The 17,517-nt window shown below is 41.6% G+C and overlaps 1 protein-coding gene across 3 annotated transcripts; it reads left to right on the forward strand.

The window, feature by feature from the left end:
- Positions 1 to 1,212: 1,212 nt before the first annotated feature.
- On the forward strand, positions 1,213 to 17,319 carry LOC135089742 (protein kinase C-binding protein NELL1-like). 3 transcript variants are annotated; one of them, XR_010261619.1, is made up of 14 exons: positions 1,213 to 1,423; positions 3,658 to 3,926; positions 4,289 to 4,510; positions 4,603 to 4,758; positions 5,164 to 5,292; positions 7,111 to 7,204; positions 7,324 to 7,638; positions 7,965 to 8,225; positions 8,647 to 8,883; positions 9,063 to 9,173; positions 9,347 to 9,603; positions 10,039 to 10,290; positions 11,362 to 11,484; positions 14,050 to 14,190. XR_010261619.1 is itself a non-coding variant. In XM_063985724.1 (14 exons), exons 2-14 carry the CDS (start codon positions 3,678 to 3,680, stop codon positions 14,663 to 14,665), a joined length of 2,952 nt encoding a protein of 983 aa, XP_063841794.1. In that variant the 5' UTR covers positions 1,214 to 1,423; positions 3,658 to 3,677; the 3' UTR covers positions 14,666 to 17,319. The 3 variants fall into 3 exon arrangements, 2 of the variants coding, with proteins under 2 accessions (XP_063841794.1, XP_063841795.1); XM_063985724.1 differs by having other exon boundaries at positions 1,214 to 1,423; positions 11,362 to 11,414; positions 14,050 to 17,319; XM_063985725.1 differs by lacking the exon at positions 11,362 to 11,484 and having other exon boundaries at positions 1,214 to 1,423; positions 14,050 to 17,319.
- The last annotated feature ends 198 nt before the right edge of the window (positions 17,320 to 17,517 follow it).

Consider the following 17,517-nt stretch of genomic DNA (forward strand, 5'->3'; position numbering starts at 1 on the left):
AAAGTTATAGTATATGTGTCTGTGTATATTTATGCCTACATGCCTGCCTACCTAAATACACACATGCATATTCGTATATACATGCATGCACACACGGCGTCATCAGCTAAGTATATACCCTTCCCTCTCCTTCATTCATTCATTCGTTCACGCATTCATTCACCCTCTACTCACCTTGCAAGCTCTCCTCTTCATTTCCTTGCGCTATTCACTCCAGCCGCTTTGTAAACTTTGAAAAAAATAGACGGAGCGGGACAAAGGAAGCACCAGGAGTGATTAAGTGAGAACAAACACCAGGAAACTTTAAACAACACAAGCAACAAAAGCCTGGATATAGCTAACACCACCACCACCACCACCACCACCACCACCACCATTTTCTTCTTGCTGTCGGAACGAAGCGAGACTATGAAGATCATGACTTTTCTTCTTTTCTTTTTTCTTTTTTTTTCGTTTTTGGTTTCTTTTCTTCTCGCACGCAAAGTTAACAAGAACACGAGAAAGGAATGATCAAGTTTTTTTTTTTCTCTGTCTCTGTCTTCTCTCTTTTGTTTGTTATTGTATTGTTATTTTTATTTATTTATTTTATTTATTTATTTATTTGTTTATTTATTTTTATTTATTTATTTTTTATTTATTTATTTTTTTGTTTTAGATTGGTGAGCAGTGATTGTCAAGACGAGTGGTAGTTTTCCGTTTTCCTTACGTTCGTTTTCTTCTGCTTTAATCAGCGAAGAAGGAGAATAAGGGGAGACTTGAAAAAAAAAAAGTTTCGCATGTACTTTTTCACTTCGAGTCAAGGACATTTAAACCCCAAATCAAGAACGAATAAAAAAAAAATAGATAAATAAAATGATAAAAGAGAAAGAAATGAAGATAAACTTGAAGTGCAAAGCCGAACCGAGAATGATCACACACACACACACACATACGTGATAAAAACATGAAAATCACAAACAGGTGCGTGACGAGTTTGATACTGAAACGAAGGGGAAAGTTTGTGTATAGCCAGATGATGCCTGTGTGTGTGTGTGTGTGTGTGTGTGTGTGTGTGTGTTCATAAATTTAAAGAGAACCCCATCCTAACAGTAAACAAGGAAGGAAATGACACAGAGGTTGTAACTTTAGTCCAGTAATAGTAGTAGTAGTAGTAGTAGTAGTAGTAGTAGTAGTAGTAGATAAAAGAAAGATAGAAAGTTGATTAAAAAAAAAAAGCACAGTCATATATGTTGTGGCTTAATAAAATCAATCAGTCAGTCAGTCAGTTAATAAGGTAATGTTCCGTGTTCTTCAGGTTCCGCGGAGAGCAGCGGGGGGCGGCAGGTGGAACTGATTGAGTCCCTTCCCCTGTGGAACACCAGCTACCCGGGCCTCACCGTCATTCCCGGACCCAGACCCATCGCTCCTGCCGTCTTCCTCCAAGGTGAGCACTCTAGGAAAGGTAAAGTGAGAGAAGCAATACAGTACCCATTAACTTGTAATGAAAAGCATAAAAATTTAGTTCAGTTTTTCTTATCCGAAAATTCTGACATTTTCCAAAAATAAAAGTAAAAAAAAAAAAAAACCGCAAACTTAACAAAATTTACTTCTGTAAAAATTATAAGTAGATTGGATCAAAATTATTTGTGGGGGATTCTGACCTTAAAACATGATATACAAGAATTTTGATATTTTCACTGAAGATCAGTTTTTTTTTACACGTCTAATTAGGGCGCAATGGTGTTTTTTTTTCTCGTGATTTCATACTGTACTGTGTGAGCCTTTCTGTGGTGTTGTGCTGTTCATTCTATGCTAAATGTTGATAGTTTCACCAGAAAATGTGTTTCATTGCACGTGACTTGTTTAATTAAAACGATCTTTTTTTTCTCATTATCTCAACTGTCCTGTACTAAGGCCTTGCTGTGTAATTAGGCAATTTTTATGCGATAAAAACATGTTCTGTAATAGAAAAATGTTGATTGTTTCCATAGAAAATCAGTTTTATTACACGTGCTTTATATAATTAGGACGAAATTATGTTTTTTTTTTTTTTTTTTTCTTGTGATCTCGGACTGTTCTGTACTTTGTGTGGCTCGCAGCGAAATGATAAGGTCTCTCGCATGTGAACGCTCACCATTTTGGCAAGTAATTCTCCCAACTGGACAAGAAAATGCAGCAGGTGTCAGGGCGTCATGTATATTTGCTGAGATTCTTCTAGGAACTCGCCACAAAGCTAAATGCAGAGTGTGACCACGTACTAGGAACAGCTGGTGGTGGCGATCATGACCTCACTCTCCCTATTGTTGAACCACTATTCTGAAACTCTTCTACTCGTATGCCCCACCCCAACTACTTTTATGGGCTCTAGTTGAAGTTACACGTGATTTTAAAGGTGTTTTTTACGTTTCTAGTGACATATTAACAGGATTTCTACATTATTAGCAGGAGAAACACTCTTGAAAACCCGGCTAATCCTCCTTGGCCTTTGAAAATAATCGTGGTGAGAGAGCAAGAGAGAAAGTGTGCCAGGATACGTGCTCTAGCCTCACCAGTGCAGTTGTAGCCTAACACTGTTGATATTTGTATACATTTATCTTTAACGTGACACCGTGGCAGTTTTCACGTTAACTCATGTAGATTCCGGGATTATTAGTAAGGTATGTTTGTTGAATATGCAAAATTTACAATTATTAGGGGTACGTGTATGCATGAAAGCAGTTTAAGGTCATCAAATTAGGCTATATCTGTTTATCTTGGCTGGAAATGTTTGTGTGTGCGTGTGTCAGATTCGTAGGTAAATACATGGTTTGAGTGAGTGAATTACTAATATGTATGTTGACTGGAAGATTTAAACTGCATGTGTTTGAAGGTAGCCAGTGGTGGTTAGGTTAGGCAGTGTTTCTTTTGTGTCTGGAAGTGTGTCTTTTCTTGCAGACAACGTAAGCCAGCGTGTCATGGTGTATGGTTTAACACACGCAGCCTTAATATTTTGGGAAGACCTTTGTCCTGCCGGGGAATCATAAATAGACTTGCTGCTACTGATCATAATGATGATGATGACACTTCCTTTGTCGTAGTAATGAAATGGTGTAAACTTTTGGGGATACTTATGGTGATAATGGTGGCTGTGGTGCTCTGGTGGTGGCGATGTATTTTGTCTTAGTGGGATCATAAATAAACTCGTGCTGCTACTGGTGATAATGTTAGTGTTGACACTTTCTTTGTCGTAGTGATGAAATGCTGTAGACTTTTACTGATGGTGATGGTGGTGATAGTCTTACCTTAGTGGAATCATAAATAGACTCGTGCTGCCACTGATGATAATGATACTTTTCCTTTGCTGTAGTAATGGAATGTAGACTTTCGCTGATACTCGTGTTGGTTGTGGTGGTGGTGGTGGTGGTGGTGCATATCATGAAGGCTGTTGTTGCTCTTGATGATAATGATGATATTTTTCCTTGCCGTAGCAGTGGGATCATTGTTGCCACTGATGATGATGATGACTTTGATAATAATAATGACCTTTTTCCTCGCCTATGTGAAGCAAGGGAGATGAAGATGTCAGAAGCTGTCGATGGCAATTATGGCGGTGACTTTTGCCTTAATGGAATCAAGTAGACTATCGTAACTGTCGATAACAGTGATGATAATGACGATAATGACCTCTCCCTGCCGCAGGTGAATCCCGGGAGGTAAGGATGCCCGAGGCTGTGCAGAAGGCAGCGGCGGCACTGCTAAGCAGCGCGCGGGAGTTCACCATGATGGCAACGCTGCAGCAGGAGGACCGCAACGCCGGCACCATCCTGGCCTTCTCCAGGGGCAACCAGCGCTACCTGGAGCTGCAGTCGTCAGGGAGGAAGGACGAGATACGTTTACATTACATACACAATGGTGCTGTTCATGTTGAAACCTTCCCTTACCGCATTGCCGACCAGCGGTGGCACAAGGTGTGTGTGAGTGTGTGTATGTATGTTGTAATAGGTGGTGAACACGAGTGATAATTGAAAGTTGTCTCATATTCCTGTAATGGTCTTGTTAGTGCTCTCATTTTGTTTCATTTTATTATTGCTTCCCTGCAGGATGCATCTCTCTCTCTCTCTCTCTCTCTCTCTCTCTCTCTCTCTCTCTCTCTCTCTCTCTCTCTCTCTCTCTTAAACGTGTTTTCAGCTAAAATGCCATTTATTTTATTGCCGGATTAATCAAGTTTAGAGTCAAGTTGTTTCATTCCCAGTCACCTGTTCATTTGTCTTTCTGTTTATGTATTTGTCTATCTGGCTGCCTGCGTCTATCAACTTTGGTGTCCCTCCAGGTATCCGTGGTGGTGAGTGGAACGCAAGTAGAAGTTTGGGTAGATTGTTCTCGTGTATACCGCCGGCTGGCCCCTCCCCCCATGACCAACCTGACAGCCCTGGCCTCCCTGGCGCCTCCCGTCGACCCGGCAGACCCCACGCTCAGCCAGGATCCCACATTTCGCGACGCCCCCATGGCCCTCTACCTCGGCCAGCGGAACGCCAAGCATTTTTTGTTCAAGGTGCGGCGAAGCGTGACATTAGCATCTTATATGTCATGCCTGGCTTTATTTTCAGTGTGTTAAAGACTAATCTGGTTTTATGCTTCTCACAGGGAGCATTGCAAGATGTCCGCCTGGTGTCCGGCACTGCGGGTTACCTGCTTCAGTGTCCCCAGGCAGAGGCTGAGTGTCCTACCTGCGGCCAGTTCCAAGTCCTCTCTGACCGCGTGGATCAGTTGCAGCAGATGGTGGCAGAGCTGGCGACACGGGTGAGGCCTGCGTGCTGCTGTGTGTGTGCCTCTACACTTTGACCTCCACTTGATCACTCATTCCTCTCTGCCACAGTGTATCAGTGTTGATAGACTGTGGCTTCTTAACACACTATGGCACTCAACAGTTCAATTGGTATTTTTTTAGCCTTTGTTTTGCTTTCCAGTCTTTGTGTGTTCCAGTAAATTTTTGGTGCATCTCAGTCTTAATGCAGTGTATAACAAACTCTACATACTTTGCTTTACATAATTGATCAGTTCAAGTGTAGTTTGCCAGCCTGTGTTTCTTGCCTTGCCTTACCATACCTTATCCATCTCGATCCTTTCCATTCTCTCTTTGTGACTAACTAAAATCGTTCAATGACATGAAGCACTGCACAATTTTTACCATCACCTGACCTGCAGCTGACTGCCTCGGAGGCCCGGCTGGCAGCGGTAGAGGAGTGTGACTGCCAGAGGTCATGTCGGGTTAATGGCACCGTCAGGCAGGATGGTGCTACGTGGAAGAGTGGCTGCGAAATTTGTTCTTGTGTGGTGAGTAATAAGTTGGTGTTTGTATCATTTTGTCTTTGTATATGTATTCCTCTTCCAGCAGTATATAGAGTGTTTATGCTTGTCTCTTGTGAGTAGGTGAGCTGTCTTGTAACATTATTGTAGTAATTTGCCTTTTAGAGTTTAACAATTAGTATTACCTAAAAAATGGGTTTTATTTATTCACTTATTATTTGTTTATTTATGTATTATCATTACTTTTGTTACTCTTTTACTACTAGACATCACGTATTTCCAAACTCATTAGCTGTCCAGTCTGAGGAAAAATAAAGACTTGATGAAATTGTGATGATCCTAATGAGTTCATTTTGAATTGACTGGCATGAGTTTTTTGTCCAACACATACTGGTTTAAGATACTGAACTTTGATTCAACACAGACATGCAGTATTTGTGACATTTCAAGATTTGGTTCAAATGTTGCATTGTACTTGTTATGCAAAGAGCTGTGGGAGTCATATACTCTTTATCTACTTAATTTTGCACCCATAGCTTTGTTTTTGTGTTTTCTTACTCACATATATGAAACTGTTTTTCTTTTGTCTTCCTTACACTGAGAGGGATTGATATCTGATGCATAGTTTAGAAAATATAAACACAGTCCTCAGAATTATCACTTTTATGTCAAGTTTGTGCATCTGTCCTTCCAGTAGATTGAATTAGTCTCATTCCTCCAAGTGAAACACTCCAGACAGCCGTGCACCACACACGTGCAAATATTTTTCCAGATGTTCATGTTCAGATGTACCTGTTATGATTCAGGTTTTCTTTGTAGGTCCTTTTTTTTCTTTGCACTCTGATCTGTTAGCTTGAGCTCACTGTGCTTCATTTAGTCTGTGTGCACTTTTTAATTTGTAAGTGAATGTTACAAGATTAGTAAACTTTTATTTTGTTGTCCCTCACGTTGCTTACCTATTTTCTGTGCTGTCTAGTATCTATGTTGTCATAAATGTGCTACTTGCTGGTATTAATACTCCATCCACCTATAACTTGCCAGTCACTTGTTTGTGCGTTCAGTCCAGTACAGTGAATTAGTTCATTTGTTTACTATTACTAATACAGTGTTCCTTTCGTGTATTACTCCATGTGCTTGTCCCTCACTTTCTTATTAATTGAAGCATTGCATCCCTTCAAGGAGTCATGTTGTGTGCAGTGTGTTACCAGTAGCGTCTTTCCCTGTTTACCGAGATGATCACTTAACAGTTTAAGTATTATTGGCCTCGAGTTAAGGATGGATGAATATGAATACATGCAGATCTTTTCCCTTCCCCACAGTAATCCAGTAAAGCCGCATCATCACCAGGGAGGCTTTTGTCTCTGCCAAACCTGCCCTTGTTTTAGGCTTCCTTGCTTTATGCTACTCCTCCCTCCTCTCTTAGCTGATAGTGTGGAACATGATTACTAACACCACATACTCTACATTATAAGTTGTTAGTCCTATACTACCCTACAGCCTACACAAGCCTTTACTCTTAATGAGAGATCCCATGTTTTTGTTTTTGTTAATGGTTTGAAAGCCTTTTTTTGATGTAGCTGTATGGAGTTTTTTGTGTGTTAAATTCTAAGGCCACAATCTAATCTCATTAAAGAAATAATTATCACCCAACTGCTAACCAAGTCTAGCAATGCTTGATGGAAAGAAAAGTCAGTGATATAATCAGTGTCTTGTCGTCATATTGCTTTGTACATACCTCCAGACATCACCCAACTTAACCCTCAATTACCTTTAATAAATACGCATTTTTTCAAACTATGCACTCTAATATTGCCTCCTTCACACCTCTGCGACTAACCCATACAGCATGGTGAAGTAACTTGTCGACCAATCCCATGTCCAGCCAAGACTTGCAAGAACCCTGTGTATACTGAGGGAGAGTGTTGCCCGGTCTGTTTAAGTAAGTCACAACTTTGTGGTGTTCCTCCAATTGTGATCTCCATGTGTTACATAGCTGAAGAAAATCATTATGGACTGGGTATTACTGTGTCATTTTACTTACATTGTTTTCTGCTTCAGAGCAATGTTCACTGCAAGGTGTTGTGTACGACCACGGAGAGACCGTGTCCCCCCGCCAGTGTGTGGACTGCGAGTGTAGGGATGGCAAGATGCAGTGCCGAGGGATTAATCCCGAAGAAACTTGTCCTCGCCTTAATTGTCCAGAAGAGGAGCAGTTTACAGTTCCAGGCCAGTGTTGTAAATTCTGCCCTGGCGTTGACTATTGTGCTCAAGGTCATGATTGTCATGCCAACGCTACTTGTATTAATCTTCAGGCAACTTATTCTTGCCGCTGCAACGACGGCTTCACCGGAACTGATGGTCGGTCTTGTACAGGTAAGAACTCCACTGATTATATTAGAGAGTGAGTAGATGTTTGGAGAATTATTTTACTTAAACTTGGACCCAAGTCAGATCCTTCATTGAATGTATCATGGCAAATGGTTTTACTAATACTGATGGCATTGTGTTCCTTGTCTAGTCACAGTTTATTTATGTTTACCTAAATCACCCATTTATGTGTTGGTTTTTACCTCATGTTGTATAGGACAGCAGTATCTCAGTCAATACATCAGCCAGCACTACAATTCTGGTGATGAAAGTGTACGCATTGGGCTTCATTAAGTGACATCAGACCATTACAAGCAGCTCACATTTTGCAGACATTGATGAGTGCCGTGTGGTAGGCGCTCACCACGGCCACTACTGCCAGGCTCACACCAAGTGCATCAACACAGTGGGCTCCTACTACTGCGAGTGTGAGGAAGGCTATGTGAGGCAGGACGCCCTCAACTGTGTGGAGCGTGACGAGTGCCAGGAAGGTGCGCACCAGTGCCACCAACATGCCTCTTGCACAAACACTCAGGGTGGCTACCACTGTACATGTAATGCCAACTACACTGGAGACGGCTTTCACTGCAAACGTAAGTGATTTTTTGCAGCTTTTGGACTCACTTTAATACCAAAACACTTCTTTAACTTGATACCACCAGGCACTTTATCAGTTAATATTGGTGCAACACTGTCAGATCTTAAGCTGAAAGACTTATTAAACTGTCCAATCATCATGTTATGTACAGATACACACTAAAATTATTATACCCCCATTCATCACTTGCAATAATCCAGATCACCCTACTGATGGAGGAGAAAGCTGCTTTTAATTTATCTTATAACATGTGGAGACTTGCCATTTCATTTAATTCATCTCACTAATTATGCAGGCATGCCCTTGAATGCAATAAAACTCTTATGAAAAAATCGTGATTAAAACATCTATTTCTGCATCATGTTTAATATATTTTTGCATTAAAGGTTTGATTTATTTATTCCTTAACTTCACAGCTATCTGCAAGACTCCCTGTGAGAACGGTGGGGTGTGCATTGCCCCTGGGGTGTGCAAGTGTCGGAGAGGCTTCAGGGGTACCGCCTGTGAGCTGGACGTGGATGAGTGTGCGCTGGGGTTGCACCGCTGCCACCAGAACTCTCGCTGCGTCAACCTCCCTGGATGGTACACCTGCCACTGCCTGCCTGGCTACACCTCCCTTTTGGCAGACAACAGTCACCAACTGCTTTGTCAAGGTGATGCTGGCTGTTTGATGTTATGCAAACGGAAGTATTTTGTCACGCTTGAACATACCCAGGACATTTGAGGTACATCATCTTGAATACTGTGTGAGTGGTCTAAGAGGATGGGATGACAGTAACCATTTTACACTTTAATTTATATGGTGAGACTCACTTAGCGATATTGATTTCAGATGTGGATGAGTGCAGCACCGGCACCGCCACCTGCCACGAGTCAGCCACCTGTGTTAACACTGACGGCTCCTTCCTGTGTACCTGTGACAATAACACCACCTGCTCTCATGGTGAGTTGTTCCCTCATTAATAAAACAGAAATAACCTTTCAAACCATCCACTATTACACATTTTAAAATAGTCATCATGTCTTGTAATCAGTCATGTGGACATTTACACTCAGCAGATAACAAAAAGCATCATAATAATCGGTCTCCCATGTACCTGTGTGTGCATCCCCCAGGCTGTGTGGTGAACGGTGTGGAGCGGCCACACGGTGATGTCTGGACTCCCCCCGGGTCTGAGTGTTCAAAGTGCATGTGTTCAGAGGGGACCGTCACCTGCGACCGCTTCGCCTGCAACTGTACCGACCCCAAGGTGGATCTGGCATGCTGCCCCCAGTGTGATCCCCATGCCTCCTGCTCCCACCAGACCCAGCCCAATGTCACCTACCGCAGCAGCCAGCGTTGGATATACCAGTGTCAGACCTGTGAATGCCTTGTGAGTGCTGTCTGCTGAGTGTTGGTGTTGTTTCTCCATTTTGTTTTGTATCTCTTTATTGTGCTTGAAACCTGGATATTTCAGTTTTGTGCCCCATTACATACATTGCTCTCTGCCAAGATGGTGCCTTGATAAATATTTGCCCTTGATTTGTGATGCTTTAGCACTTCACTGCTGCAGGTGTTAGGTTCTGATACAAGTGTGCTGATGTCAGCTTTACTAATGCAAAAAATCTGAAGTATGTTCCAAGTAACCTCTAAATAGTTCATCTGGAGACTGCCTAAACACTAATTCAACTGTATAACTTCAGTTTGTTGACACTGACACAAGGTGATTTCATTCTACTATACAACATGCATTCTTGACTACAGCTTGATTTATATGTGTTCCTTGACACCTGATGATGCTGACATAAAGTAATCATCTCATTACAAGTATGGAGAAATTGACTGCTGGCCTTTGGAATGTCCACCTGTGCACTGCTCATCACCGGAGAGGGTGCCCGGGGACTGCTGCGCCCGGTGCCCCGACGACCCCTGCATGGCACCGGACACCACCAACACCAGCCTCAGCACTGCCCTGAGGGATGCTGCTCTCCCACAAGGCTGCCACTACCTGGGTGCTGTCTACCCTCCTGGTGCTGAGTGGGCAGCTCTGAATGATGAGTGTGTCACCTGCAAGTGTCAGGTGAGTCAGTGAGGCTCAGCTCCTGCCTGTGTGAAAAATGCTGTGGACATAACCTTCCTCATGAATATTAGCTGTCAGAAGTCTAAGTTTTAGTTACATACTCAGAAATGCTTTGCTCTCTTACCACAGCTATTTTCAATGGCCACAGAAATGATTAGCTGGGCTCTCGAGACCATTTCTCCCATTAATAATGTAGAAATCTTGTTAACCCATCACTAGGACTGTAAAAAACACCCTTAAAAACCTGTGTCATTTCTATTACAGCCTGTTGAAAGTAGTGGAGGTTCAGGCAGAAGTGTTTCAGAATATGGTCCCCAGTCTTAAGTCTAGTCCATGTGAAAGTTTTCAACCATGTAGAGAATTTGTGTGTGTATATGTGTGTGCATGATTGGCTAGAGCTTAGTATTTATTCATTAAAGACATGCCTCTGATGTTGTAAAATCAAGTATATTAAGTAATTTCCCCTAAGCAGGCTCTCCATCTGATAAATTAATCAAATGTAGCATGATGAAATTAATGTGTTCATATGTTATTTTTGAAGCATTTACACAGCATTGGTGAACATGCATCACAGGCATATGTAAGAGCATGAGTAATATGCTCTCAGAATAGAAAATATTACAGGTTTACATGAGTGTAGTAGTGAATTAGTCAGCCAGATTTTGTCATATTATGAAGAAATGTATATTTGATTCTTAATGTTTGTATCATGTGGGTGCAACTCAAGAAATGGATTTACTTATTCTATGAATTTGATATAAGCAAAATAAAACACTAGAAGCTTAACTTTTCCATAACTACTTTATCAAATGTGATGATGATTCAGGTGTGCTTTATATTTAATTCATAGAATAGCAGTATTAGTGACATCATCTATAACTTCCTTTCCTTTCTTTGCAGCACGCGAGTCATGTGGAAAATTAAACCATGGAGACTAACATCTTTTTCAGGGTATTCGGTAGAGTAATGCTGAACCGCGGGGGAGGAGTGTTTGATGGAGGTGTTGTGGCAGATCGCTGGTGCTTATCCCTTGTATACAATTACTGAACTAACCTCCCCATGGTGTTACAGATGCCGTACTGCTGGGAGGGTGGAGGTCGGGGCGGTGCGGTCCGTGTACACCGGTAATCAAGTTGTGGCCTCTTGTTGCACGGGCGTTGCTTGTTGCGGGGCGGGCTAGTGGCCTAGCGTCGGGTAGTCGTCTCCACTCCCTCAGTTTCACACCATCAATGTTTGGGTCCTGCATGACTCACTTCTCTCTCTTGTCTGGGACATGCACGGGACATGTAGAATGAAATCTTCATGCTCTCAGGAGACTGTTGAGTGGTGCCATTTCTTAACTGTAGTATGTACTCCAGCAGCCACAGAACTTGAATGATAACTTTGGTATAGATCCTTGGACGTAAACCACACAAGTGAGCGGCACAACTTAGCTTCTGGCACCCGGTGTTGTGTTCACTGTAGTGTCTACGAGTACATCAGGGGGTGATTATGTACATATTGCCCTTTTAGAGCTTTGAGTGAAGCGCATGATTTATAAGCACAGCAAATACTCTCACTTTGAAGGTAACAAGAATGCACCAAGCCTGTAACTCTTCACTAGTTGAATTACTTGATATTCATCTGAACACTCAAGTATACCTACATTGTGTAAAACATGAGTTCCTCACTTTACAGCTGAGTAGTGGCTTCAACTCAAACAGTTATGAAATGCTTTATCTGTAAATAAATATACTTTCTTCTTATGCTGTCCCAAACTGGAACCGTATGAAATCAGACATATTAGGTACCCAACATTGATCTGATAGACCTCAGTACATGACACTTTTCATGGCAGGTATCTTTCATTTCTTGACTTCACAACTGAAAATTGCATTACATTTCATTATTCCATTGTCACAATTTGTTGGTTGTGGCTAAATTTCTAATTATTTTTTATTTTCTTGTTGAAATATAATGGAAGTGTGCTAAGTTAAATTTATAAATATTGTAAAATTCCCTCACAGTAAGGTGTTTTATAACATTCCACACAAGTAGCATTTGATGTAAAGTAAAATTGTAGTTTATAAAACAGGAGTATGGCAGCTACTTCTTCAATATTCTTTTTATTATCTTTTTTTGCACCTTGAGTAATTACAGTAACAGATATTTGCATCTCACTGCAACAAACTTGTTCAATTCAGTCGCAGAAGTGATGAGTTAATTATTGAACTCAAGTGGCTACCATTCCCAGTCTGTTACAAATATTTCCTCAGGTACCACTAGTGGACATCTTGGCCTTGGAGGTACTCTGTCACTCCAGAACCTTACTGCATTATTCTTGTCATGACTTTTCAGATTGTTATAACAATAAAGATAGTGCCATACCAGTACAATTAGAATGACAGACAGGGGCTTACACTTGCACTCTCATAGCTGTAACCATGCATCAGGAGGAAGAGGCTCCTCTGGAAACTGTGGGGGTAAAATTTGTCCAGCATTGATAAGTGAATGCTATCTTTGAATCATTGCTAAAGATAACTGCAGGAATGTACATTGCTTAAGAGAGCTGAGGTAGAGTCACTGAAGGAGACAAAGCTGTGCTGCTGCTGCATCTGTCCACGTCACAATGTGGATTGTCACACTGCATGGATTGCTTTCGCACTGCCAATCAGCTATGCCCAATGTTAACACTAGCTCTGTTAAGACTCATGGTATACACTCAGTTTGTTACTTTCTCACTTCAATATTTTACTCTGGTACAGTAGATGTGCAGTTTTGGTTCATGATATTGAGCAAAACTACATGCCAACACTACAAACAGCTGTATGCAGCCACATATCTTACGCAGCATAACAGGCAAGGAGAATTTCTTGACAGTTTTGTGGGTTGTCACTTCAGTCTTATCAACTGTTTTCTGACCAATCCCCCTCTTGAGTGTGTCTTGTTGAAACTTCACTTTTATCTAGAGTTCCTTGTCCATGATAAAAGTTTGAACTGGCAATGAGAGAAGAGAGACAGTATTCATTCTGATCTCTTCAAAATTTTGTAAATGACCTTTTCATTTTTGAGTATCACAAAAGTCTACTAAAAGCCCAGAGTGCTCACCCAAAGTGATCCACTCACCCCTGAAAAGCTGTTTCACTCACACAGCACCACTACATATTACAGTGTGTGTGCTCGTACAGCTTGGAGTTTTGATTGCTGTAAAATATGTGCAGTTTTGATTAGGATACTATCATACATAAAACTGGATAGTTCCTAGTATTATGAGTGTCTTACTGTGGCAGCATGGAATATAATTTGAAAGTAGATGGAATGTTTGCAGATAAGCTGGACATGTTTGGGTACTGTCTGCACTAATAAAAGTATAAAATCTAATCTGAATACCTTAGAGGTGACATTAAAACAATCTTTGTGTATGAATTTGGCACTCATGATGATTACTGAAATGGTATGCTCCTATCCATCTGTCATAGGAGAAAGGGAACATTGTCTTTGCTTGGAACACCTGATATCCACTACCAAGCATTCAGACCCTTACAGCAGTACACATCAAAGTGGTCAGTGTACTGGTAAGGAATACAGTAAAGGACCATCCGACAGACAGACCCAGTACCCTTGCCTCCCTCCCTGTCACATGCCACACCATTCCTCCCCTTCATAATGTTGATAAGTGAGATCTTTGAAATCATAAAAAAGAAATCACAAAAATGCTGCCATGCTTAATGTGACGCCTGCAGCTGTACTTTACTTAACGCATGTCACGTTTCTTTGCAGAGTGGACAGGTGTGTTGCCATTACCGCAGCAGGTGTGTGGGTGGTGGGCTATGGGCTGCCCTTCCAGCTCTCCTCCATGGTGCTTCGTGGGATGGGAACACTACACCTTCTCATCTGGGGGGTCCTGATGTGCTTTATAACTCCCCTGCTGCGCTGCTTCACCTTCCTGTGGCGGCTGCTGCTGAAGTTACCCAAGGCATGGGTGGTGCCACCGTCAGCCTCAGGACTGCCAGACAGAAGCCCGTCAGGAGCCACCTGCACCATGCCCGCTCTATCCACACCGCGGCGCCCACCCGACCTGCCCCACTCCCTCATGCCCCCCTGGTGGTGGGCACTAAAGTCCCTTTGGGCAACACTCCCCTGCCCCGTGATGTGCCTCAGACATTTGCCCCGCTGGGGACAACTAGTGATAGTGACATTGCAAAGACTAGTGTTATGCCAAACAATTGGCACCACAGACTTATATATAAAAGTCCCATCTCATGGATACGATCTCAAAAAGCACAATTCTTCAGGGAGCATCAAGAGAGGCAGAGAAAAAGTGAGCCATGAGTTAATAAAGGCAAGAAATGAAAAATGCCTCAATCAAATTCCCAGCAGCATCCAGCCCACCTGAGGCTGGCCATGCCCCGCCACACCACGACTCCACAAGCAGCAGGCCTCCCCTGCCCTCACCCTCACCTGTGCCTCCCATGTGCAGGCCTCATGAGGATAGCAGTCAGAGGAATGATCAAATCATACTCAAGCTAACTGTGGGAGCTGAACTTTGTTGAAGTAAAAGCAAAAATTGTGAAATTAGAAAACCCAGTTATATGATCCAATGTGTGAGGTGAAAGCAAGGGTGACATCCAACTTTTTTTCTAAATAGCTGTTTCACAGTTATTAATATTGTGCAGCTCTTCTTAACAAGTTGTATTGTTCCCAAGCCCTTTGCAGCAGCAGCAGCAGCAGCAGCAGCAGCAGCAGCAGCAGCTATAGCAAGTTCGTAGATCCCACACTGAGGTCTGCTGTATCTAGTCCGCCTCAGCTGTAGCCTTGTCTGCCTCTGCCTGTCAAGCGTTAGTCTTCCTCAAGTCGTGGTCAGTGTTGCGGTGGTCCTAGGGAGTGAAGCGCCCTGATATAGTGTTCCTGGGACTGTCTGTTCTGTGTGTCCCGATTTATTGGCTTACATTTAGACATTCGGGATAGTGTAAAGCGGGTGCTCGGAGGTATGGTTGTGTTGTACATATCATGTATATAGCAGTTAGGCTCCTCAGGCCAGTTATTATTTTGATGATCCAAAGTGAATGTTGCCATAGCCCAGATTAATTACTATGAAATGATGCAAAGAATCTTCACTTGTTTTATCTCTGGTCATTCCATATGCCTGCTAGTCATGTTAGTCTTGTCTTAATTTTGTTGCATAAGGTACTGTCATATAGTGCATTTACAACATACAGGAATATACATTCCTCTTGTCGCATAAATGAAAATGTTGAGATTTTAAAAGAAATGCTCTCCCGCATTCTAGTTATATATTATCAAGTCTCTAGTCATTCCTAATCAATATCGTGTACTACCTGCTGGTTAAACTGCCTACATAAAGATTGGAAATAAACTGAGTAATGTTATCAAACACGACATTAGCTCTGTCTTTACGTATCTATGTCTCATCAACTTTTGTTACATTGACATAGAAATAAGTCAGTCACTGGTGATCATTGGGTTTTGCATGGTTGCATCTACTGGTGCCCAGTCGTTGCCTGTGTGTCAGACTCATTTGGTTCAGGTGGAGGAAGCACAGAAGCACAGTACCAGTCAGTGGGCAGCCAACTCAGGCGGCTCCACGTTATATTTTATGCTTAAACTTGTGTTGAAATGTCTGTGTCCTAAAGCCATCTTAATTTTCTATAGATTCAATTCGTATTTATTTACTTCGGTTATATATCCAAAAATGTAAATAATATATAGTAAAATATCTGTAGATTAAACTATGCAAAATATAAACATGTTACAATTCCCGTAGTTATCAAGTAGAAACTGACTCAGCTAAACAATGTGAAAGGATGCAAAAGTTTGACCAAGACTCGGACAAGTGCTGTGAGGGCGTGTGGTGGTGTGTCTTACCTGGGAGCGAGGAACTAGTGCAAGGTGAACAGTGGACACATGACACTTAGAGGTATTATGTTTGTCTTATACATTGTACTGTCATTGTTTTTATTACTTCATACATGGTCACTTCCACACTACATAGTGGAAGCATTGTTTCCTTCATTCCAGAACACTTCAGTATGTGACAGCCAAGTTTTTTTTATATTTTTTAAAATTTTTCTTAATTTTTTTCATCTCAAATACACACACTGTTTTTAATTTTCTTAATACTCCCCAGGGGATTCTCGTTGCTTTATATTACTGTTACTCAGAGGGCCGGGCAGCAGTCATGGGGGACAGCTCAGGGTGGTGTAGATGCCAAGCAGTACGAATATTGAGTTAGCAGTGGGTGATAAAGACATAATAAAAGTATGTAACTATGTATGTCAACTTTCATGCTAAATAAAATATGAATAACTGCCTGAAGAAGGTGTTGCATGGCAAGGAGTGTAGGAGTCAACCCATGCAGTGGCTCCCAACCCCAGGGAAGGTTGCTTCAGTGGGATGTGGAACATGAAGGCTTCACTACTTCTTTGTTTGCAAAGATTCACTTTTTGAGAAATCACTGGTGTGTTATTAATTTGTGATAATGTGGTGTTTTGCATTATGTTTGTACAAAATATGTTTTAAAAGCCAACAAATACAGAAAGTCATAGTGTTCAGTAAGAAATTAATTAGTGCTAATTTTTGGATGTTGACATTTATTGCAGTTTCCACTGAGAGAGTCACACAGACCACACACTCGGGTTGGGAACCACTGCTGCAGAGTTTCAAAATTTTGTAACCACTCTAATCCTTCAGTCTAATCAGGAATGTCATGTGAAGGCAGTGCTGCCAGTTGTCTTGTTTCTTGAATTCCAGAACTCCTGACTCAGCTGAAAACATGGCATGGAATCAGTCTCCAGGAAGCTGTTGTTGACATTCACAAGATATTATACATTAAATTTAATGTAATAAAGTTGACATTTCGTTTGACAGACTAGTCATATATATAATTTTCCATTGTTCACCTAAGGATAATCATTAAAGACATCTACCTTCAGATCTCATATTAATGACATGGTAAATACAACTTTATCGTAATTTTACTAAATGCTTGTGGTCTTATGATAACTTCCAGATATATAAGTCTTCTTTTTAGCCACTTTTCATTTCCCTGGTCTCGATAGTGTTCACCCTTTGGTAGTAAGGCTGAGCAGCTGTAGGGTTGTAACTCTCATCTGAACCCTGCATCATGTCAATACCAGACTGGTTATATGAACTAGTAAGACGTGTTCAATAAAGCCTACCACCCTCGTAGTAAGTACATTACTACAATGTTCCAAGAGTTGCCAGCAC

This window comes from Scylla paramamosain, chromosome 33 (assembly GCF_035594125.1).
Source record: "Scylla paramamosain isolate STU-SP2022 chromosome 33, ASM3559412v1, whole genome shotgun sequence".
Taxonomy (NCBI): domain Eukaryota; kingdom Metazoa; phylum Arthropoda; class Malacostraca; order Decapoda; family Portunidae; genus Scylla; species Scylla paramamosain.

Excerpts from the sequence above, each read along its gene's own strand:
- LOC135089742 (XM_063985724.1), top strand. The coding sequence starts at position 3,678 with ATGCCCGAGGCTGTGCAGAAGGCAGCGGCGGCACTGCTAAGCAGCGCG. Across the intron at positions 3,927-4,288 it reads CCGACCAGCGGTGGCACAAG|GTATCCGTGGTGGTGAGTGG; the intron begins GTGTGTGTGAGT and ends GTGTCCCTCCAG. Across the intron at positions 9,604-10,038 it reads GTCAGACCTGTGAATGCCTT|TATGGAGAAATTGACTGCTG; the intron begins GTGAGTGCTGTC and ends TCTCATTACAAG.